Source organism: Eleginops maclovinus, chromosome 7, assembly GCF_036324505.1.
Source record: "Eleginops maclovinus isolate JMC-PN-2008 ecotype Puerto Natales chromosome 7, JC_Emac_rtc_rv5, whole genome shotgun sequence".
In the NCBI taxonomy this organism is placed as follows: Eukaryota; Metazoa; Chordata; class Actinopteri; order Perciformes; family Eleginopidae; genus Eleginops; species Eleginops maclovinus.
The window spans coordinates 13718110-13740675 of NC_086355.1; the positions used below are offsets into that span (position 1 = coordinate 13718110).

At 41.1% G+C, this 22566-nt stretch overlaps 2 protein-coding genes across 3 annotated transcripts in view; one reads left to right on the forward strand and one right to left on the reverse strand.

Moving 5' to 3' along the window:
* Nucleotides 1-155: 155 nt before the first annotated feature.
* rdh1 (retinol dehydrogenase 1) lies at nucleotides 156-5007 on the forward strand. Of its 2 annotated transcripts, none has more exons than XM_063887322.1 (6): nucleotides 156-452; nucleotides 1776-1811; nucleotides 2093-2423; nucleotides 3263-3521; nucleotides 4309-4472; nucleotides 4559-5007. In XM_063887322.1, the coding sequence occupies exons 1-6, from the start codon at nucleotides 450-452 to the stop codon at nucleotides 4771-4773; spliced, it is 1008 nt and encodes a 335-aa protein (XP_063743392.1). In that variant the 5' UTR covers nucleotides 156-449; the 3' UTR covers nucleotides 4774-5007. The 2 variants fall into 2 exon arrangements, with proteins under 2 accessions (XP_063743392.1, XP_063743393.1); XM_063887323.1 differs by having other exon boundaries at nucleotides 2093-2369.
* lrp2a (low density lipoprotein receptor-related protein 2a) overlaps nucleotides 4864-22566 on the reverse strand; it is a 47467-nt gene continuing 29764 nt past the window's right edge. Inside the window, 32 exon segments of the mRNA XM_063887325.1 lie at nucleotides 4864-5963; nucleotides 6035-6106; nucleotides 6774-6890; nucleotides 7227-7337; nucleotides 7547-7667; nucleotides 7777-7894; nucleotides 8424-8491; nucleotides 8647-8737; nucleotides 8910-9029; nucleotides 9357-9536; nucleotides 9866-10089; nucleotides 10178-10306; nucleotides 10394-10559; nucleotides 10922-11065; nucleotides 11549-11680; nucleotides 11782-11913; nucleotides 12589-12717; nucleotides 12848-12970; nucleotides 13288-13425; nucleotides 13733-13849; nucleotides 14219-14335; nucleotides 15386-15505; nucleotides 16567-16695; nucleotides 17024-17269; nucleotides 17386-17582; nucleotides 18160-18337; nucleotides 18566-18789; nucleotides 18877-19047; nucleotides 19470-20136; nucleotides 20750-21045; nucleotides 21130-21331; nucleotides 21951-22082. Of these exon segments, the coding sequence (XP_063743395.1) occupies nucleotides 5793-5963; nucleotides 6035-6106; nucleotides 6774-6890; nucleotides 7227-7337; nucleotides 7547-7667; nucleotides 7777-7894; nucleotides 8424-8491; nucleotides 8647-8737; nucleotides 8910-9029; nucleotides 9357-9536; nucleotides 9866-10089; nucleotides 10178-10306; nucleotides 10394-10559; nucleotides 10922-11065; nucleotides 11549-11680; nucleotides 11782-11913; nucleotides 12589-12717; nucleotides 12848-12970; nucleotides 13288-13425; nucleotides 13733-13849; nucleotides 14219-14335; nucleotides 15386-15505; nucleotides 16567-16695; nucleotides 17024-17269; nucleotides 17386-17582; nucleotides 18160-18337; nucleotides 18566-18789; nucleotides 18877-19047; nucleotides 19470-20136; nucleotides 20750-21045; nucleotides 21130-21331; nucleotides 21951-22082 (5282 nt within the window). The 3' untranslated portion in view covers nucleotides 4864-5792.

Genomic DNA, 22566 nt, shown 5'->3' on the forward strand with positions numbered 1-22566 from the left:
CTAATCTAAAGGCTTCACAGATAACAGCCTTTGAACTCTGACAATAGCTTTTGTTTCTCAGGTTATATGATCTTAAAAAAGTCACAACTAAACTGACTTGTAAAGCTTTTGTTATAAACAAACTCCACTTTCTGTGTTTATAACCTTAACGTTTGTATTTACGTCTCAATTCAGAAAGCAATCTGTCACCTTTACGCAGAGTTGTTGTTTTCAGAGTATTTGAGGCAAAGAGGGAATGTAGTTATCAAATCCAGGGGTCATGTAATCTGGTGTCACCTATTACACAACCGCATGTTGGTGAAACTTTTGACGCTGCTGTTATATCCACTATGGACCTTTGCACTGTGCAGACGCACTGAAAACGATCATTATATTAACCTGAGACAACTGCTCCAAAAAAGGGATCGTCACTACATTCATTTATCCGCTTCTTCTGAAGACCTGTAGCCATGGTATGTTGGCATTATTATTTTGCATATCTTGAATAAGTGTAAATGTGCTTTGATTTCATTACAAGCACCCAAACAGGATTTGCATACTAACCTTATTTGTATTTATTGGAGTTGAAATGAAATGACAGAAGACTGAATGATTGTATTATGTTTTACACAAACTAAGATTATGTGATTTAATGCAATCTGACGGGTTGATTAGATTTAATTTGTCTACATTTTTGAAAAAAAACCACCAGCAAAGCCAGAGAGTGTTACATTAAATGAAAGTAGCCATAAAAACATAAAGCTCTGAAGACGTACTCCATTGTGTTTCCTTTGAGTGGAAATTACTGTACAAAAAAGTGAAAAATACAACAAATCTTGCTTACCTTGTGCTGTTTTCTATGCATATTGGTTTTATCTGATCAATACAATGAAGGTTCATTTGTTAGTGGTCAACAAAGTATTATATACAAATATGTTATATTATGTTTCATTTTTTTCTTAGGTTAATAAAACTGATGCATTCTTGAGAAAGAAGGATTTCACCGTGTGGTTGAGGAGCGTATTTTATTCCTGTCTAGCCTGCTGGAGTTATGTACTTGAGTCATTTCAGACAGTGTAAATGTACTCAGATATTAATAAAATAAATGTAGTAATACCAAAGTAGAAATACTAAGATACATAGTAAAGTTTATGTATTCAAAATAGTAAAAGTAAATGTAGAAATTAAGCTTACATCAAAATATACTTAAAGAAACAAAATATAAGTAGCCTACTCCAAATCGTAGTGTTTGGTATTGGCCAGATAAAGCCACTGGATGGCGCTGGAGCAGAAATTAGCTGTCATTAGGAGAGAGTTTTGGAGCCTTTGATCATTTTTAGAGGTGGGTTCAAATTAAAATACCTTTAATGTCAACACATTTGTTTTTGTTGCTTGGGCATACCTCCAAGTTAAAATCATATATTTGGGGCCTTTAGGGGCCACTGGAACAGCAGGCTAAGTGAAAATATATACATAGAAACATATATATATGTATATATATATATATGTTTCTATGTATATCTTAACGTTGCTTGAGTCCTTACATGCAACATTTGAATCAGCTGTCATATTGTATCAAGCATAGTTTAGATGAATGTCTATGAGACTTTTTCTGTACAGATATCCTGGATTTATTCATCAACATTCATGCTAAATAATGCCTTTAGATCAACCCGTTTAAAAAAAAAAAATCTGCTTTGGAAATGGTTTGGAGAGGCATTGGATATTCCTTTTTAGCCTTCAATGTTTGCGTGAATCCTCAACTGAACAAATAAATCTAAAATTCCTCCACTCAGGTTTTGACTGACAGTCTGATGACCTATTTATTAGAGGTAAGTTGATCTCTTTGTTGCCACAATTTCAATAATTATTCCCCTTCTATTTACTTTTAACGGACCAATAGAAGAAAAAGAGGCATGATGCCACACATTAATATTGTTATTAAAACACGTTTTATTTCTAAAGCACCTTATATACAAGACATAATGGTTAAAAGCACTTTAATTTTATATAATTGAGTTACAGTTTTAAAAAAGTTAGAAAGTAAACTAGTCACAAGAACTAACAAGGATATTTGTAATGCTTCAAAGGGCAAATGTTGTGTGTGTTTCAGGTAATGCTGTCACACCTGGCCTTAACCTGTGCTTTACTGCTGGCCTCTGTTGCTGCCATCCGCCGGTTCATCAGAGAGTCGTACAAGGTTGAGGGCTTCAGGCAGAAGCATGTGTTCATCACAGGCTGTGACAGCGGCTTTGGGAACCTGCTGGCCCGACAGTTGGATGGAAAAGGTTTCCTCGTCCTTGCTGCATGTCTCACAGAGAAAGGGGCAGCAGATTTGGCAGCAGCGACCTCCTCCAGACTGAAGACCCTGCTGCTGGACGTCACAGACAGTGAGAGCATCCGGAGGGGGGTGCAGTTTGTGAGCAGAGAGGTCGGAGGGCGAGGTGAGGCAGCAGGAGGTGCACACAGATAGGGTGCCAGTCAGAGTGAGGCACTGGGGAGAGATAAAGCCAACCTGGACCATCAACTCGTCATCCTCCTACTGCACTAACATGTTTAACAGAGAAGAGGGGGGAGACGATGCTTACCTCATAGTCTGCATTTTTTTGCAAGCCAGTAACACAATAAAGCTTCTCCAAGCATAAATCTTAACTAGGGATTGATACAATAAATAAAGTGTATCTAAGTTTATCAAGACTATGTTCGATTGCGTAGTGGACATAACTCCTAATACTATGTAATGCTAATTTACACATATTTTATTGGCATTTGAATAATGATCCCAATCCATCATTTGCTCTGGGGAACATTTTATAGAAAAATATATTGCTATTCAGATCTGTAGGATTTTTTAGATTGTGTCAGTGCAGCAAATGAAAGAAACCCAAACAATGACAGTAAAATTTACCATCAGAATTCAAATGTGTCAAACTAATATAAATGCATTAGTGGCAACTCTAATGTCAATACAAATACATAAATACAAATAAAACCAATATACATAACTTATTATTCCTTAGTCGGTGTTCACAGATTCCAGGAATTGCACACATACTTTAATGCAAAGTGTGTAATGTGAAAAGTGAAAAGAGATCAATAACTTTTTCTTTACTTTAGACATTTACTTGTTTGCAGCAGGACTATAAGGCATATACTTTAAATGAGGAATGGATTAAGCCAGTTGCTAACTGCAAGGATATTTCGGATATAAGTGAATATAATCAAACATTAAGAGTTCAAATCCTCTGGGTAACATTTCTTTGTCTTTCCTATTTCCCCTCAGGTCTGTGGGGTCTGGTGAATAACGCTGGCAGGTCCATCCCCATCGGTCCAACAGAGTGGTTGAAGCTGGAGGATTTCACAAAGGTTTTGGATGTGAATCTGCTCGGAGTTATTGATGTGACGCTTCAGTTTCTGCCTCTACTGAAACAGGGCCAGGGCAGGGTGGTAAATGTGGCCAGTGTCTTGGGCCGACTGTCTCTGACTGGAGGAGGATACTGTCTGTCCAAATGGGGAGTGGAAGCTTTCTCCGACAGCCTCAGGTGAGACAGCAAGTTGAACACGCATTCTCTTAGGATAGCAACTACTCACAAGAAAAAACTGCATGTTCAGCACACATTTCAAGTGGGTCGTTTTTTAAGAGGGATTGCCACCTTCCGGAGCTCAATAAACATCCCTTTGGTTTCACACACAATAGGACAATATCCTAGTACTCAAATCAGTTAACACCCTGATACAATATAAAATGCTCACTGATACAAGTAAAAGTCCAGCAATTATCAGAAAATGTATCAAACTATTAAAAGTAAAAGTAGTTAAGAAACATATACCCCTACAAGTTATTTATTATTGTTACATTTGACAAGAATTTGTTGCTCCTGAAGCTTTTTACTGTTGTAGTTGTTTGAGGTGGAGCTGGTTTTAACTTTGACAGACAGGTTCAAAGGTTCTAAGGACAGAGGGTTAAACCAGTGAATCCCATATAGGGTTCCTGCCCCCTCCACTCTATTTATTTGATTTTCTTTCACGTAATTAGATAACTTACCATTGGGGACCCAAACAGTTGTTCAAATAAAGTACTTACATATGTTTAGAGGGGTATTGGTTCAATGGTGGAACCGCTGCTTTAATATTTAACAATCTGTTATATTCAACAGCTTATATGTTTTTCCAATGCAAGAAGAAAATATGTTATCTTTCTGAATCTGTTTTTAGTTTATAAACAAAGGTGCAAAAACTATTTAGATCACACTTTAGAAAAAGTCTTGGGTCACCAGAATGCTTTTTTTTCCACTTGCAATGTTACAATGTTTTTCCTCTTCTTTCCAGGAGGGACATGCATCAATTTGGCATCAAAGTGAGCATTATTGAGCCTGGTTTCTTCAAGACAGCTGTTACCAGTGTGGACCTCATTGAAGCCGACCTGAGGAAGCTGTGGACCCGCCTCCCTCTGGAGGTCAAAGATTCGTATGGAGAAACATACTTAGAAGACTGTGAGTGGAAGTACTGTTGATCACAATCACCAACACATAGCTTCAAATGAAAATCCGGACTCCTCTGCTGTGTTTTTCCTCGCCAGATGTGAAAGCTCAGGAATTCTCCTTGGGCATCTTGTGCAGTCCAGATATCTCCAAGGTGACCAGGTGTATGGAGCACGCGCTCACGGCTCAGTTCCCACGCACACGTTATGGTGCAGGCTGGGATGCAAAGTTTTTTTGGATCCCTCTGTCCTACCTCCCTTCATTTCTGTCAGACTTTTTTGTAAATATGCTTCTTCCTTCTCCTAAAGGGTAACAAAAACAGGCAACTAAACTAAACACTATGACAAAAGTGTTTAAAACAATGAATTGTGACAATGCATTTTTTTAAAAAGTGTGAAAACTGTTACAAAATAGGAAATTTATTCATTTCATGTCTCAGCAGCAGCAATTTAAACCATATGGGCATGTTGTGCATGATCACATATACAGGGTTTTTTTAAAAATTTGTCCTCATTATGATACAAAATAAATCATTCTGTAAAGTTAAGAATTTATTCCCCATGTTCACATAATGACCGTGTACATCTGCATCCTTGGGTCACGTGTTGCTAAATAATCATAAATGAATTTCCATTGAAAAACCAACAAGGGCACGTTCAGATGTTGGCCATTGTTCCAAAATGATACGTAAAAAAGAATGATCATGTTGATTCAAAGACAGGGAACAAAGTGATTTTGATTAGGAGTATGCTTTGCACACATTTTTTATACCTGTTTATACTGGAGCAAATATCTTTGTAAAATTAAAAAGCACGAGTTAAAATCCAATTACTTTTGTTTAGTTTCCAGCCCTGAAATGAGGTATATAAACATGGAAGACGTAAATACATCTTCAGTTTTGTTCAGTGGCAATCACTCAACACATTTCTCTAATAACCTTTGATCATTTACGTACTGTACATTCAGAATGAGATCACCTTACTCTGTTATTGTGTTGATGTTGAACTATTCATAGGATCTATTTCAAAGATATTTTCTGACAAAATCTTACTGTTCAAATTTACAAATATACAACTTATTTATACACATCTCTATCAGCAGCTTCAGTGCAAAGATATACATTTTGTACATCAGAATAAAGAAAACATTAACACAAGGATTGGCATATGAAATGTCAAAAGGCATAGTCACAGAAGACTTATTTTCTTCATTCTAAAGAAATGTAATTCTCCTTCCTAAAACAATTTGAACTTTTATACACAGGCTGCATAAAAAAATAAATTCTGTGCAAAGTGTGTTTCTTTTCGTTGATTCCCGTCAGAGAGAGAGGGGTTATACATCGCTGTCCTCTTTTACGAGGTTGGCTGTGTCTTTGAAACTGTCCTCTGTTGGAGAAAAGGTGCTCGGACGTTCCCTCTTCGGGGGTTTGGCAGGGGGGGCAAACGGAGAGGGCTCGGCGGAAGCAGAGTCCCCGCTGCTTCCTACTGGCTTTTCATCCTTCATCTGTGAAACAAAGCAGTAAGAAAGCCGAAAGAAAAAAATGTTCATTCCTTAAATAGTGTCCTAATACTAACCTCTGAATATGAAGGGTTTTCAAACGTGGTGCTTGGCTTTAATTTTCGCTTGAATAAGCTCCACTTCGACTCCTGCAAACAAACACAGATGGTGGCATCACACAAATAAAAAGACTTACATAGTTTTTATGCATTTTCTTTTTTATGATTCTTGTAAGAGTCTTAATATATGGTTTATTGTGTAGTTGTTCTGTTCCTATTGGGAAATTTCTTAGATCTATCTTGTAAAATAAACAAATAAACTCTGTAGGAGCCAATTAACACTGTGGGCATAAAGGTAGGAACCGATGCTTGTGGTTAGAGGTTCCGCTGGAAGGCCAAACTGTTTTTGAACACACACACACACACACACACACACACACACACACACACACACACACACACACACACACACACACACACACACACACACACACACACACACACACACACACACACACACACACACACACACACACACACACACACACACACACACACACACACACACACACACACACACACACTTGCTTAAGGTATTGTGTGAACCGTAATATTATGTATGGTGAATGAGAAAATTAAGTTAAATGGACACCAGCAAAACCTTAATAAATGGACTGTATTTAACTGGAAACTTTGTATCAGACTTTTATTCACCAGGCAAACTTTGTGTGTGTCAATTACGTCAAGATAGCGGATCCTCAGAGGTTTAAAGCGTTGGCCTAGCCTCTACAAACTCATACTATGGACATGGACTCACCTGTGCAGGATTGGTGTTGGCAGAAGATGTGTTCACAATGCCCGCACTCTGATCTCCGCTATAGGCCGGGTTCACAAACTTGTTCTCCAGTTGTTCACCACTCACATTAACTGTCACCTGTTGAGGAATACGTTGTCATGTCAGTTTCATAATCCATGAGGACTGATCTGATGGCTTAACCATCAAAATCTTCTTTCATTTTGAATGGTTAGTATAATCATCAGGAGGCAAAAGTACATCCAGAATTCTCTGTAGATGCTGGATAACATTTTTTAGCACAAAAATAACACCAAAAGTACTAAGATTTTGGCTCTAAATATTTTCTTTTTTTAAATATATTTGTTGCTCTAATAATAGGACTAATGGTGGTATTGGTAAATCAAATGACCATAATTTAAAAAAAGTTGGATAGCCCATTCCCTATCTCAAAGTTAAGAAGGTCACAAATGATACCTGCGTGGCGTGAATGACTGCAGGATCACTGGGCGCTCCAGGGGATGTTGCGTATAATGGGTTCTCAAACGTGATTGGCGGCCTCCCAGCTTCCATGGCAAAATTATCATCCTATGGGGATATCATTTTGAGCTTCTTGCTTTTTAGACACCACATAAAAACACCATCAATTGATTTTGAACTGCTGATTACACAAGCAGTTTTAAACAGGCAAATAAAAATACCACATAGATCATAGTATAGTGAGTCAAAAATGCTGATTGTAAACCTTGAGGGACTTTAGAAAAATATTAACTGCTAAGCATGCGGCAAGGGCTCACCATCTGCATGGCTGTGTCAATGAATGACACTCCGATGTGTGTCGGTCCCAGATCAACATTATCACCGGAGCGAAACGTCACCCCGTTCCCAGTGTCGCCAGACTTCACCAAGCTGCTGAGGCTGGACAAAAACAAAAGTCTTTGAACTTTAAGGAACACATTTCTGCATGCATCACCGTTTGTAGTTTTCATTCATAAGCAAAAAACAGAGTAAAACAACAATGGGGTACCTGGGTAGTTTGGGCATGGAGGGGATGAAAGATCCTGTTCGTTTGTAGTTGAGGAAAACACCGACAGCCAGAGCTCCAGTGATCAGGATGATGATGACTGCCAGGAGGACAGCGACAGCTACAAAACAGAGTTAAAATGTTTTAGTTGTAAGCATATTAAACCCTTTCAGTTATTGCTGATCATAAACATTCATACTTTAATAAACATTTAGCTGAATCATCCTTACTGTTCATACCTTAGATGACCTTTTTAGTTTGGTTAACAATTAGAGAAGTTAAACAGTGATCAAATAAAGTATTAATGGCCTACTAATAAAGGAAAAGTGTGATTTCGGCATGTCAACACATTTAGAAAATGCTGAGGGAGACTGTTTTGTTGGTCAAGTGGTCAAGTCACTTTCAGGTAGATAAACAAGCAGTGTGACTTCATCGTGTTCGGCCTTGATCTGCTCCAGTAGAGCCACAGTGTGAAGGACTCCCTCAGGTTTTGGATGGAAGAACTTGTTTAGTCGACATTTAAAGACATCGAATGGGAGAGAAAGTAACCCAAACCCAATGTCCCCCCTGAAGTCTTAACCACTGATTCCTCCGAAACTGTGAACACAAATAAATGAATACAAACGTAGAACACTGATGAATAACAATACCTGTTCCTCCTGGAGCGCCCCTCGACTTCCCCATCTCACAATAGCTGCCCATATAACCATACGGACATCTGCAGAAAGTCATGATCATTATCTTACAAGAGAAAACAGCATCTTGAAGTGTATTTAAAACAGATTGAGTACCACTAATATCATGCATTACTGGATATGACTCATGGAGACTCACTCCATCACTGATGTGAATTTCAGCTGCAGCTAAACTCACTTGCACTTGGGCAGATCGCCTTCATCAGTGTAGCAGGTTCCACCATTCATGCATCTACATGCAACGGGCATTGCAACAGGTGGCTCAATGGCTGCAGGAGCAAAAGCCAGGCATACACAGAATCAACAACAACAACAACAAAATCACAACAAAGTTTCACAAAACCACACAGGAGCAGCCCGGCACGTACGGTATGAAGAATGGATTTACAGAAGATTTGCAGTACAACAGGCAACAACAGAAGGCAGGATGCAGACGTTTACCTGCGTCACATTCATTGGAGTCAAACTGCACTGGTGAGGAGCCCTGAGGGCAGGCGCAGGTGTACCCCCCCGGCCGCAGGAGACACAGGTGACTGCACACATTCTTACACGGGTTGGGTACTGAAGAGGAGAGAGCAAGAGAAAAAAAAAGTGGTCAATATAAATATTCTGTCCTTTTTGTGTTGGATGTAGTAGATATACTCAAACTTTCAAAGGTAAGGTTAAGTGAATTATTTAAAAACATGTCTGCTAAAAGTTATCAATTACTTTTATAATGTGACCTACTGAGATCACTTTCTTAGTGTCTTGTCAGCATATATTATCTTGCATTCAGAGGGATGAGTGTGTCAGCAGTAATCCAACTTCAGTTTATATGATACCTTAAACCTGACATTCACTGATTGCACAACATGTTATGTCTTTATACAGCTCCCTGTGTGTTCTTACCGGACTGGTTGTGTCGTTGCTGCTGGTAGATGCGGACTTGAGTCAGCCACGGGTTGATGGTTAGAACTTTCACTTTGTGTCCTTTCCCAAACTTGTCGGTCTTCCACACTTCACCTCTCTCTTTTGTTGTCCAGTACACATGCCTCTCAAACACATCCAAGCTGAAGGGCTGTCCAATGTCTGAAACAGAGATAAAACAATATGTTGAAATCAGCTACTCTCAGCCAGTGAGCACTTTCCAGTTGGATCTAATAACCATATTACATTTTAATTCATAATTTGTTCACAACAGTTGACAATGTCCTGACCTACAGTATTTACAGCCTGGATTATATATTATTTTCTATTTTTGTTCTTTTTTATGGGGGAGGATGGCCCTAGGACAGTTTTTAGCAATTAAAAAGGGGCCTTAAATCACAATAGGTTTACAATCACTGTTTTGAATCACTACTATTATTTGAGTGAAATATTTTACATAAGTGCCGCCTAAAAAACTCCAGAGTTCTGACCTCCTGATATGACGATCTTCCTGTCAGTGCCGTCAGGCTTCATGGACTCAATGATGTTTTCTTTGGAGTCACACCAGTAGATCCTGTTTCCATTTAGATAGTCCAGAGCCAGCCCGGTAGGCCATCCCAGTTCGTCCTCCTTCACCAGCACCTCTCTGTGCTGACCGTCCATCCACGCTGCTTCTATTCTGGGTTTCCTGCCCCAGTCTGCCCAGTACATCATCCTGCCAACACAGAACATTATTTATTTGTCCGATTTGAAATCCTCCCTTTGCAGTAAAAATAAATCGAGGAAGAAAAACAGCCTCGTACCCCAGTGATGGATTGACAACAATAGCAGCGGGCTGGTCCAGGTCTGTGTGGATCAGCCACCTCCTGTAGCGCCCATCTAGTTTGGCCACTTCAATTCGATTGGTGCCTGAATCTGTCCAGTAAATGTGCCTGTAACAACATGATGAACACATACTGAGCAGCTGAACAACCTTTAGAGCAACCTCTGCAATGGTTAAGTCATTATTTCGGATTTACCCGCCAACCCAGTCCACAGCGATGCCGTCAGGATTAGCGATGTATCTCAGGTTCATATCCACCTCCTTCACTGGGTTGTTGCCGTTATCGTTAAATGTGGTCATGTAGGCGCGTTTAATAGAGCCGAACTGAGACCCCCGACCCAAAACTGTCCAGTACACGACACCTAAAGCACATCAGTGGGTAAAAGGTTATCTAAACTGTTATAATATTTATACATTCTCGAAGAACAAACACATAAAACACAGCAATTAAATACAAAAAATGTTTTAATAACAAGTCAAGCATAAAGGGAAGATTACACTGTGCTTTAATGTCTATGTTAAAAATACATTTCAGTGTAAATCATTAGTTAAGAACCCTAAAAATTAAAAAAATATAAGTATTTAACAGTCTTTTAAAAGAAGACATTGATGTAGAAAGATGGCCTTTCTCAGGCAGGTGACTATGGGGGTCAGCCGGTTCATGTCTGAGAATTATTCACAGCAGCAAATATTAAACATTAAAAGTATACAGTAGAAGACTTACTGAGTCCTTGTCCCTCTGGATCCCACAGGTAGTCTAAAGCTTGGATGTGCTCAGCATTGTCCACGTAGTCTGAATACTGCTCAGAGGACAGGTTGAAACGCCGGATGCGAACGTTGTCTGGCAACAGCAGCACCGGGGGGTTTCCTGTACAGGAATAAGAGAGGATAAATGGAAACAATTCGACACATACTCAAAAAAAGGTTACATTTTTTTAACTTGCTCCACCCAATGAAAATTCGCTAAAAGAGTGCAGACCCTACAGACTCTATTAATACACCCACCATTATAAAAAACAAAGGAGGGCCAACAACATTGTCTATGATCCAAACTATGTCCTGAACAGCAAATTTGTATTGTTACCATCAAATACAGTCAGTGTTCTACGATTAATAAGGCAAATTTGAAAAGCTATTTTGTGTACCGGTCAATCCTTAAACCAAATTCCACATCACATGTAAATTAAAGGGTCTTTGACATGTGGTCTTTGGCGATTTTAATGTTACGGTAAATGTATATATGAAATCATCTTTGTCTTTGTTAATATTGCAAATAGAGATTCAAGAATATTGTCAGACCTGATCTGACAATCATCATGATTTTTTTTGTGAATGAATGCTTAACTCTTACCCTGGGCGGCGCACTCTGTCCCATGTGGCTCCCCAAAAGAAAGAAAGCCTTCAGCACAGAAACACTCGTAGCTGCCCTTTGTGTTCTTGCACTCCTGAGGACACGTGCCAAACACCTCACACTCATTCACGTCTGTTCACAAAAGGAGATAAAACATCAAATTAATGTAGAAAACAACTTGTGTGTTGGCGTTTGAATGGGTTGAGTATATGACTAATTATTGGGACACTAACCTTCGCAATTGTGTTTTTCTGTCGCCCTGGGCTTGTAGCCGGGCTGACATGAACACAGGATGCCTCCCTGCGTCAGGTCGGTGCAGTTGTGTTCACAGATGTTGTCACTGCATGTGTGTCCGCTGCCATGGTCTGACAGAATGAAACACAAAAACACACTGAATAACAAACTCTGCACTCATGGAGGTTACTGTATATTACCTACAAGGTTCATACTGCTATATAACACAACTGCTCAGATGCACAAAGCCTGTATCATTACATCTACATTGTTAAGGAACAAGGAATTGAACAATAACGGCAGTCAGTTTATATGGTCCATTTGGTTATTTACCAGCTGTTTATACCTACTTTGATTATAATTTAATGTATTTTGGTCTAAATAAGTGATTGCGTAAATTAAACTCCAGATTATGTTGAAATGTAAGCATTTCAAGGAGGTTTTTTTTATTTAATTGAGCAAATTCCTTACATCGAATAGATAATATTTTTACATTTTCCAAATATTAACACTTTTCTAATCCCTGTACCTACAGTTTGCCCTGTATTAATCTTGGCAGTCAAGATGGCCTACTTGACTGACAAGTTGAAATCAATACAAGTGACCATTTTGTAAGAGAAATAGTAGGAATCTATCCGCCGTAAGAAATGTACCTTTAACTTGCTAAAATGATCTGACTGAGCTGACTCAATGGAAACAAGTTATTTTTTATTTATCTGAATTTTATAAACCTTCAGGTTTGAGAAGCCTAATTTAATTTTTCAATTGATCATCATTACTAAAACTCTCTCTGTTTATGTACTCACGGCAGCCAAGCTCATCCGACTGGTCTCCACAGTCGTCATAATCATCACAGGCGTACTGCAGAGGGATGCACTGTCCGTTACTGCATTTATACTCATCATCTGTACACGGTCCATGAGTGGGACTTTGGCCTGGATGGAGGGAAATACATTGATTGATTTGAATATGCTGCAGTAAATTGATGTTTAAAAAGGAGAAACTTAACTTCAATTAAGATAAAGGAGATACATGAGACCATCAGCTACAAGCAATCACACTTACAGTTTTCCTGTCTCTCATCGGAGCCGTCTCCACAGTCGTCGACAGAGTTGCACAGCTCGTGGCTGTAGATGCAGCGGTTGTTGTCGCAGCGGAAACGGAACGGAGTCTCACACTGGATTTCCACTGTGCGTGAACACAAAATCTCAATAAGAAATGCAGAGCAATAATTCAACACATTCATATTCAAATAGCGTGCCACATTTAAATATATTGCTTTGTACTCAATAGAAGGCAGACATCTCTACTGATATCTCCAACACTTGGTAATTCAAACCAAAACAATCTCAATTGATAAATAGCACTACAGGCCAGAGAAAAAATATTGTGAGATAGGATTTTGGGATTAACTGCCCCTTTAATTTGGCCAGATTCTTGTCAAGAATCTATTAAGCTTTTATTTTGTGTGTGCTGAAGTCATGAGTTTTAGTGTAAGCTCTTACAGCAGAGGTGAAGCTCCTCGTCTGAATTATCTCCACAGTCGTTGTCTCCGTCACATTTCCAATGAGGCTGGACACACACGTGGTTATTGCACTCAAACAGGAAGGGGGGGCAGTATGTGCCATTGGGATAGCGTGTAGCTGAAAGGCAAGAAAAAAACAATTATAATCATTTTGACAAAAGTCACTATTGAATGAGGTAAAAATATGGTTACTGAGGCTATGGCTCACTGAAGAAGGTACTACAATATTTATACATTTGCTGTATGCCTTTGCCATATTCCTTTAAAAATGTTGCATGAAAAGGTACCACTGCGGCTTGACATTAAATCTGGTATTGCTAACAGGACTTCTTGAAGGATAGCCACGTTAAACTCTTGTTTTGTGATTAAGACAATAATTTTCGACAAATAGTGCACAGGAGCAACATCAAATACTGGAAACTTACGACAAGATGTTTCATCTGTATAGTCTAGACAGTCGGCGTTGCCATCACATTTAAAGCGTTCAGCGATACAGTGTCCACTGCCACACTGGAAGTAACCGGGATGACAAGTCCTCAACTCTGAAACACAGATAAACCAACACAAAATGTAGCATCACAAAAAATAGATACATTAATGGAAAGGGAACTACCTTTTGTCATGCTGGTGAGGACACATTTAGCAAGGTTGTATAAAAGACTGTTTAAAGTCTCACAGTAAATACCAGCTTTTTCTCTTTAATCCTAAATACTTCTGTTATTCAATGTATCTCTTCTACAAATGTGATGCTTGGTGAGACTTGAACTTTAGAGTGAGTAAACTATTTTGAATAGATGACTCTTGGTGGTCGTGTCTGTCTTCGCCTCAAAACTTGAAGTTTTATTGCTTCTTTGTTTAGTGCAGCCCTCCGTTACTCACAAACAGCCTGTGAACAAAGAGCCTCCACTTACCACAGTCCCTTTCATCCGAGTTGTCCTCACAGTCGTTGTCATGGTCACAGACCCAACGGTCGGGAATGCAGCGCAGATTTTCGCAACGAAACTCGCTCTCTGTGCATGTGCGTGGAGCTGAGGGAAAACATGTAAACAGAAAGACAGGGAATCAAGCAAATGCAGGAATTGTTTCATTACACAGACACATTAATCAGAGGGATGTCACAACTCTGACACTTTTGTGACACATTTCTCAAACCTGTCATGGGTTTTTAAACGCTGTCTATTATTTTCCTCTCTTGTATGATAAAAAACAACAACACCCACACCCACACATCAGTCTGTGCAGCCGTTACTCTGCAGTGAGCTCACGAGTTCACTGGAGACAAACCCTCCTGGCATCAGCATCACGGCAACCAGAGGAGCGGTACCATCGTGATTTAACCCCAGTCACTGTTTCTCCTTTGAGAAGCTACATTATCTCTATTAACTGGCATGTTCTCAGATATGTTTAAATTCTCCGGGGCAAAGGGTGACAGAACCTCCACTCCCTCTTTCTGACACGCTGAGGACAGCCTGTTTCTCCAGCAGCTGATAAGACTACCTCTCTCAGCACTCCGGCAGAAGTGTCGAGCCTCTTACAAAACCTCCCCCCTGTCTGATAAAAATGATGCCAGGGCTATTCTTTGTTATGAATCCTCCTTTTTCATTTGGACAACTCACAGGAGCTGAAGTGAAATCCCTAAGGAAACCTACTTAAACACATGATATCAAATCAGTGGGCCTCATTCAGTATAAGTGTTTATAAATGTTCTTTTTTAACATACAATATAAGTTAAAAAGCTAAATTACCGTTTGGATTCGGGACACATGCACACTAGCCACTTATGTTGTTACCTTTATGCTTATGTTAGTGAATCAATATTTGCAATAAGCACCCATTTATCTATTTATTTAAGTTCTTGTAAGAGAGGATCCTAGCCTTACATTTCTAAGACTATTATTCTTGCATGTGCATATCTGTGTCAGTTCTAAATTTGTCCCTAGCGTAGGATAGAATACAGGTTAAAAAATATTGGGTTTGTGAGTAAACACAGGGTTTAAGCACTGAGGAGGCCGATGTCCACAGCTTTACAATGTTCACAATCTTGACAGTACTCAAACTAAAGAAAAAAAATCACTCACCACAGCTGCGTTCATCAGAGTTGTCCCCGCAGTCGTCGTCTCCGTCACAACTCCATCTCAGAGGGATGCAGCGGTGGTTGTCACAGCGGAAATCTCCGTGAGCATCACATGTCACTTCATCTGGGAGAGGAGCAGGAATAAGAAATTGGTCTTTGTTTTAAATTGTTTATTTAATTTGGTTCAACTTTTTTGTTGGCTCAGCCTGAGAGCCCAGGAAAACTCTTTTTTTCTGTAGCCACTTGTTTCAACTCAAGGGCACCTTACCATCGCTGGGCTCACTCCCAGTGCAAAAGGTTTATGCTGCTTAAACTAAAATAATGGGTTAAACTATGATCGACGCAGTGAGGAAAGAAAATAAGATGATGCTCCAGTATATATTTCATCAATCGGAGCAACAACAGTACAACATGGCAGAAAAAGTATCTAAGCGATAAAGTAATGATGAGAATTTTAGCTTGAAATGAAAGGAATCTGTTGTTTTAATTAAACTGCAATAGTTATAGAAGGAGAGCATCGAACCCAGCACAGATGGGTGACCTCTATCCGTGCTAGTGTGTGTCTGTGAAGGATAAGACTGCAAGAGATGAGAAGCACAGGCGGGAGAGGAGTGGAGGAGAGCCGCTCTGAGCCGTCTCTACCACACAGTGCTGGGGGTCAAAGATAAGGCAGTGTTAGCCAGTCCTCCTGGCCCTCCACCTGGCCCATCTGCTACATTCTTACAGGAAGATTAGCACAGATCTCCCGTCCTGCGCCGGCATGGCACTAATGGAGCGTGGGCCTCTGATAAGAGACGGGAGGGCTGCGGCCGGTGTGTTGGATCATAGCAAAGTATAAAGAGACTTCTGTGAACCCTGCCCCCACGCAAGGACAGAACTGCTACACACTCACATGTATGTACACTCAAAGCATTGGACAGCTAATAAATCAGTGGTGCGCTTAGGGAGAGGCAAATGGAGGGGGAAGGTTAGTGGGGAGACCTTCTCCTTCAGCGACTCCCACTACCTCACTTTGTGACGTTCCACAGCGGGCTGAGGTGCTAATTGCCCGTCACTCTTTGAACACTTGTTTCATTAGATCTTTGAAGGCATCGAATGTTCAGGTCATAAATGTGAGGAACAAACTTAACAGTATTAGTGATCAGTGCTGGGATGTGAGATTGGACCCTAGTTCTCAAGACTCACCACAGCCCTGCTCATCACTGTTGTCCCTGCAGTCATTGTGGCCGTTGCAAACAGACCACAGTGGCACACAGCGGTAGTTGGTCTTGCAGTCAAACTCTGTGTGGTTGTCACATCGATGTGCCGGTCCCACTGTAGAGAAAACACCACAATTTACTTCCAAGTAAAGAAGGTTCTACTGGTTCTACTTAACCATCACAAGAGAGTTTACGTTTACAGCCAAGAAAAGTTAAGTTGCAGTTTACATCCATGTCTGTGCAAAATGTCATTACTTTTTAATTATTCTATTCTTTAGTCCAAATGGACATTTGTGCCAAATTCGGAGAAAACACCTCCATGCTTTTGTGAGAAATAGCGAACAACAGAAGGAGTTTTTATAACATAGAAACTCTGGCTAAGGCTATCGCTGGCGTGGAGGCTTAAGAGGTAGAGTAAGTGGAAAAATAAGTATATCACTTACTGCACTCCTCTAATGGTTCATCCGAGTTGTCACCACAGTCATCGTCTACATCACATTTCCAGTTTTGGGGGATGCAGCGTCCGTTTCGGCACTTGAACTGTCCAGGTCGACAGGTCCTGGCGGAGCATTGGGCGGGGTCCTCGTCAGACTGATCCCCACAGTCGTCCTCGCCGTCACACTGCCACGACTCGGGGATACAGCGCTTATTCGCACACTGCCACTGGTGGGTTTCACATTGGTGTGTAGCTGTAGACAGAAGACACATTAGTTCACAAGAACAAGTTGTTACAAGAAGTCATAAGGAGCCTTAAATAAATTCAATACAGCTTTTAAAACGAGTCAGCGCAGAGAACACAACCCACCACACAGCACAGGGTCTTCATCTGAGCCGTCATGGCAGTCCTGGTTGCTGTTGCATAGGAAGTGGGGACTGGTGCAGTTTCCATCATTGCACTGAAACTGTCCGAGCCTGCAGTGGCGAGCCGGGCAGGTGGGGGGCTCGTCTGAGCCGTCCCTGCAGTCATTCTGACCGTCACATTTCCACCAGATAGGGATACACCTGTTGAAGCAGAAAGAAGATGTTAAACGTTACCTACAACCCCTTTAACCAATCGTGAGTTCATTAAATACAAGAAATAACTACTTACAACTCAAACATGTAGGTGGTCATAAAAATGAAATGTGTACATTGAACATCAATAAATAAGTCCTTATCATATGTTGTGTTGCAACATTAATCACAGTTACAATGTAAACAAACATGTGTCCTTACTGATGTTTTGATAAACCTGGCCTTTATGTACATTATGACTCAGACAGCAGGGGTCGCTGTTTTCCCACTGTAAACTGAGATTCACTGTACAAATATTTTAGTGTTTAGGAATTACAGATGATGGATGGAGCAAGTGAACAGCCTATATAAATATTGCTACCAGGATTGTTTTCCACACCACACACACCAAGTTAAATCAGACAAAAAAATAGGACAAACTTTTTTGTGATAGAAAACTTAACTTCTCAAGTTTTAAATAAAAAAACCTCACACAGCCCCTTGTCTGTCCAGCAATGACATGCTGATGTTAAAATGCTGCACCTCACTTAAAATCATCACAAGGAAAGCAGAAATCTTGACAAACCGTTCATTGTTAGCACATCGGTACTGGGTGCTGGTGCACATGGGAAGGCATCGGGTCACACTTCCTATTTGGACAGTCAGGAAATGGTCGGGGCACTCACAGGTGTGTTCCCGCCCCCCGTGGCGGATCAGGCACAGGTGAGAGCAGCCTCCATTGTTCACTGCACAGGGATTGTTTCCTGACAAAGGAAAAGCCACACTTGGTCAAACAATATCACATTAAAACAGCTGACTAAATACAGACAGGGTTTGTTCTGCTGGTGTTCAATACCTGTATTTAAATCAGCTTAAAGGGTAGTTTGTGTTTTTTGACAACCACACTTGAGAAAATAGGAACTGTCTCTTTAAGAGGACCATGCCAAGATAAGAGATAACTAAAGGCGGTTTAACAAGAGATTTTAACTTACCAATGGGCTGTCTGTAAGGATGACACACATGTATATCGAATGGTCTGTGAGTGGTGTTGACCAGGGACTGACGACCAGAGCCATCGTATTTGTTTCCTTTCTCCACAGAGCGCGTGTTCCAGTCAGTCCAGTAAACAAAGTCCTCGAACACAGTCAGGGCAAACGGGTGAGGCAAATTTCCATCGTACACTGTGTGTCTGTGTTGACCATCCAAGTCTGAATATCTGACAAAAGAAATAAGACAGTTAGATGTCTAGCTGCATTTACTGTAGGTGAAAAAAGTGTGAGCCCTGCCTGATCAATTAGCTTACTCAATGTAGCTGAGATGGGCATCAGACCAGTAGAGCTTGTCATTCGTGTAGTCGATCGTGATCCCGTTGGGCCACTCGATCTTGGTGGTGATGATGGCAGCTTTGTTTGTTCCATCCATTCCAACTCTACCAATGAAGGCTTTGTCTCCCCAGTCTGTCCAGTATACATATCTAACAGGGAGCCAAGAGAGTCACTTTAGCTCACATGAAATCTGAAGAAACAGAAACTATACTTCTGGAAAAAAGTTTTGAAAGAGAGCTAGACTGGAGCGGACTGACAGGTCTTTCTGACAGGGACCCCTCAAATGTGGTTACATAAGATCTGAGTGGAATTGCAATAATGTGGATCGTTGTATAATGTTATTCAACAGTTTCCAATAATAAATTAATAATGATTAAATCATCTTATCCTTTAGTAACAAATTAAAGACCCATAACTCACTTTCTATGTGTTACCAATAAAATCTAACAACAATAACTTGAATTCGGACAAAGAAATATCAACTTTAAAAAAAAATCTGCAACTAACGGAACTGCCATTTTTAAGACCATATCAATTAAATTACTTAAATCACCCCATGCTACAAACTTACCCATATTTGGGATGCAACACAATGGCTCTGGGGTTTTCAAAGCAGTAACTGTTATTGGCATCGACGCAGTGCTCGGCCAGTTTCTTCACAAATCGACCATCCAGTTCGGACACTTTGAGACAATCCAGGAAGCTGTCGGCCCAGTAGAGTTTTCTGGCTATCCAGTCAACCGCAAGGCCCTCCCCATGCAGAACTCCATTGACCACCACCTCTCTGTTACTGCCATTGAAGGACATTCTCTCAATCACTCTGCGGCTGACGTCAATCCAATAAAGACGCTTTTCGACACGATCGAAATCCAAGGCCACCACGCTGGTCAGGCCCTGCAGCATCATGGAGTAAGCCTGTCCATCTGTCGACAGGTTCCTCAGGTAATAGCGGTTGCTGAAGATGAGGTAGGGTGAGATGTTGCTGTTCTGACGGCAGGTGTGGCCGTCCGGCTCTCGGAGGAATCCCGGAGCACACTTACACATGTAGGAGCCCACAGTGTTCTCACAGACCTGGCTGCATACGCTCGGTGTCTCTGCACACTCGTTGATGTCGTCACACGATTTTTTGTCAGACATGAGGCGGTAGCCCGGGCGACATTTGCAGATGAAGCTGGTGGGTGTGTCGGTGCAATTGTGGTCACAGTGATGGATGGATGGGTCTGTGCATTCATTGACACCTGCAGTTAAAGGAGCATACAATAAACTAAGTTATTATAACACCTTTCTCCCATCTAACATATTCACAGAAAAGAACAAATGTGAATTACTTCTCTTCTTGTATTTGTAATTGTATTCTTTATTTATTAATGTTAGTGTTATCTGATCAAGTTATTATATTTTATCTACACTGTGGCTCATTATTCTGACCTCAGCTATAAATATAAGATGCTCAGACATAATTCAATTCACAGTAATATCCTGGTTAGGGTTAGGAAGGTCACATAGAATGTAATAAATGCGTGGTTTTGATGATTTGAGATTCAAGTTGGCCCAATCGTTAAGTAACTATAGGATGAAATAACAGAATCATTATCACATAGGCTTTCGAGACTTGAGCAATGTGAAGCAGGTGAACAAATCTAGCTGCAACATTTATATCTTACAGTTTTTCTCAATATTGCAGAAAACAAAAGCCCTATAACTTAGTTTCTCTGATTTTCCCCACATCTCCTGCGCACTTCTTTGAAATATCCCCTAGAGGGAATATGCAGCAGCCAGGGGAGCCAAAGTGCAAAACAAAATTTAAAAGGTAATTATGTCGACCTATCCCGAGGTTTTCCTCCCACTCACCGCATCCCTTCTCATCGCTGTTGTCGGAGCAGTCGTCGCTCCTGTCGCATACTTGGCTCAGGGGGATGCAGTGTCCGTTGTCACACCTGAACTCCCCGGGCGGGCAGGTGGGGGCTGGTGTGTGGCACACGTGCTCCAGCTCATCAGACTCATCCCCGCAGTCGTTGTCGCCATCACAGACAAAATCATGAGACACGCAGCGGCCGTTCTGGCAGGTGAACTGGTGCTGCTGGCACGGCTGGTAGGTGCAGCCCTGCTCGTCACTGCTGTCCCCGCAGTCATTTCGACGATCACACCTGATTTTGGAAGACACAGATAAACTCACACTGCCAGCCTGATTACAGATGGAATTTATGATATTTTAAAAGAGTTTCTCTAACCTGTAGGAGCTTCGAATGCAGAGGCCATTGTTACAGCTGAACTCATTGACGCCACAGGATCTGCGAGAGCAGTTCTGATGTTCATCTAAAGCATCTGCACAGTCTGCGTCGCCATCACACACCCAGTCACGTGGGATGCATTTACGCTGAGGGGGTTGGTTGTTCACACAGGTAAACTCTGCACTTGTACATGTGCGATTGCCTGGGGGGAAAAAATCAAGCAGAGGGATTCACCGGAAGTTAAATAATGATGGTGATTACCCAATGTCAACCTGCATTTTTGGCAATTCAAACATTCCAAACTGTATTTCAAAACATGAGGCCATGACTTCAAATTCTTTATCCGTCTAATGTGATTGATCCACATTGTTTGAAGTGAGTCTCCTACAGAGGCTCAGGCAGCGCTGAAGTCTCTAGCTTCAGGCATCTTATTGTTGGCGCAAACATCGGTGAGACACAGGAGTCTTGATCCACCCTGAGCCAGGAAGCCAGAGAAAGGAGACATGCACAAAGTAACAAGTGAGGCAGGAGAAATCAGGAATGTCAACTCCTTAGATTGGAGACCATCTACAGGAGACTTCAAGATGCAGGGCACTGACTGTCAGTGTCTCCCACACAACACTCCCCCAGTGGTGCGTAGCCTAATCTATCAGTGTCCTGAATAAGGAGAAGATGAGGGAAGCAGGAGGGAGCAAGTGATGGAGAACAAGATGATGGTCTAGTAAGGGGAGGAAGTGCAAGTAGGAAGACGGAGAAAAAGGATGAAATTAAAAGTGAATTAGAAAGAGAGGAGGTATATGAAGTCGTGAAAGGATGCATACCACAGTTATGCCTCTGGTCTTCGTCACTCATGTCGCCACAGTCATTGTCCCCATCACAGAGCCAGGATGAGGCAATGCACCTGCCGTCATCACAGCGAAACTGATCAGTGTTGCAGGTTCTGATCAGAGTGACTGCAGAGAAAAATCACATTATAACACAGCAAAACACTTTCTTCATTTTACTTTATTTTTGTCTTTATTTTTTTGTGATTTCCAATTTCCTCAGGTACTTCCCCCACTGCTTTTCCACTAATAAGCAAGGCACAATACAACAGTGGCAAAGCTTTCAAAATAGTCATGGCAACTCCACATTCCCATGCATGTTGAGCTATCTAAACAAAAGCCAAAGTGAGGCTCTGTAACCCCTGGTGGACAAAGGGAGGGGGAGGTGCTATTTGTCGGAGGACACCGAGGGGCGTCACCACAGAGGAATGCAGCTCACAATGGGAGGCCTGACTGACCACATCGTCAACAAAGAAATACACCACTGACTCACACTCTGCGCTACATCACTCACGGCACTCTCCCACACCGGCGCACAGATGCACACACAAACGCACAATAAAGGAGCAGCTGATAATGGGGCAGGGGCAGATGCACAAAGCCAAAAGGCCCA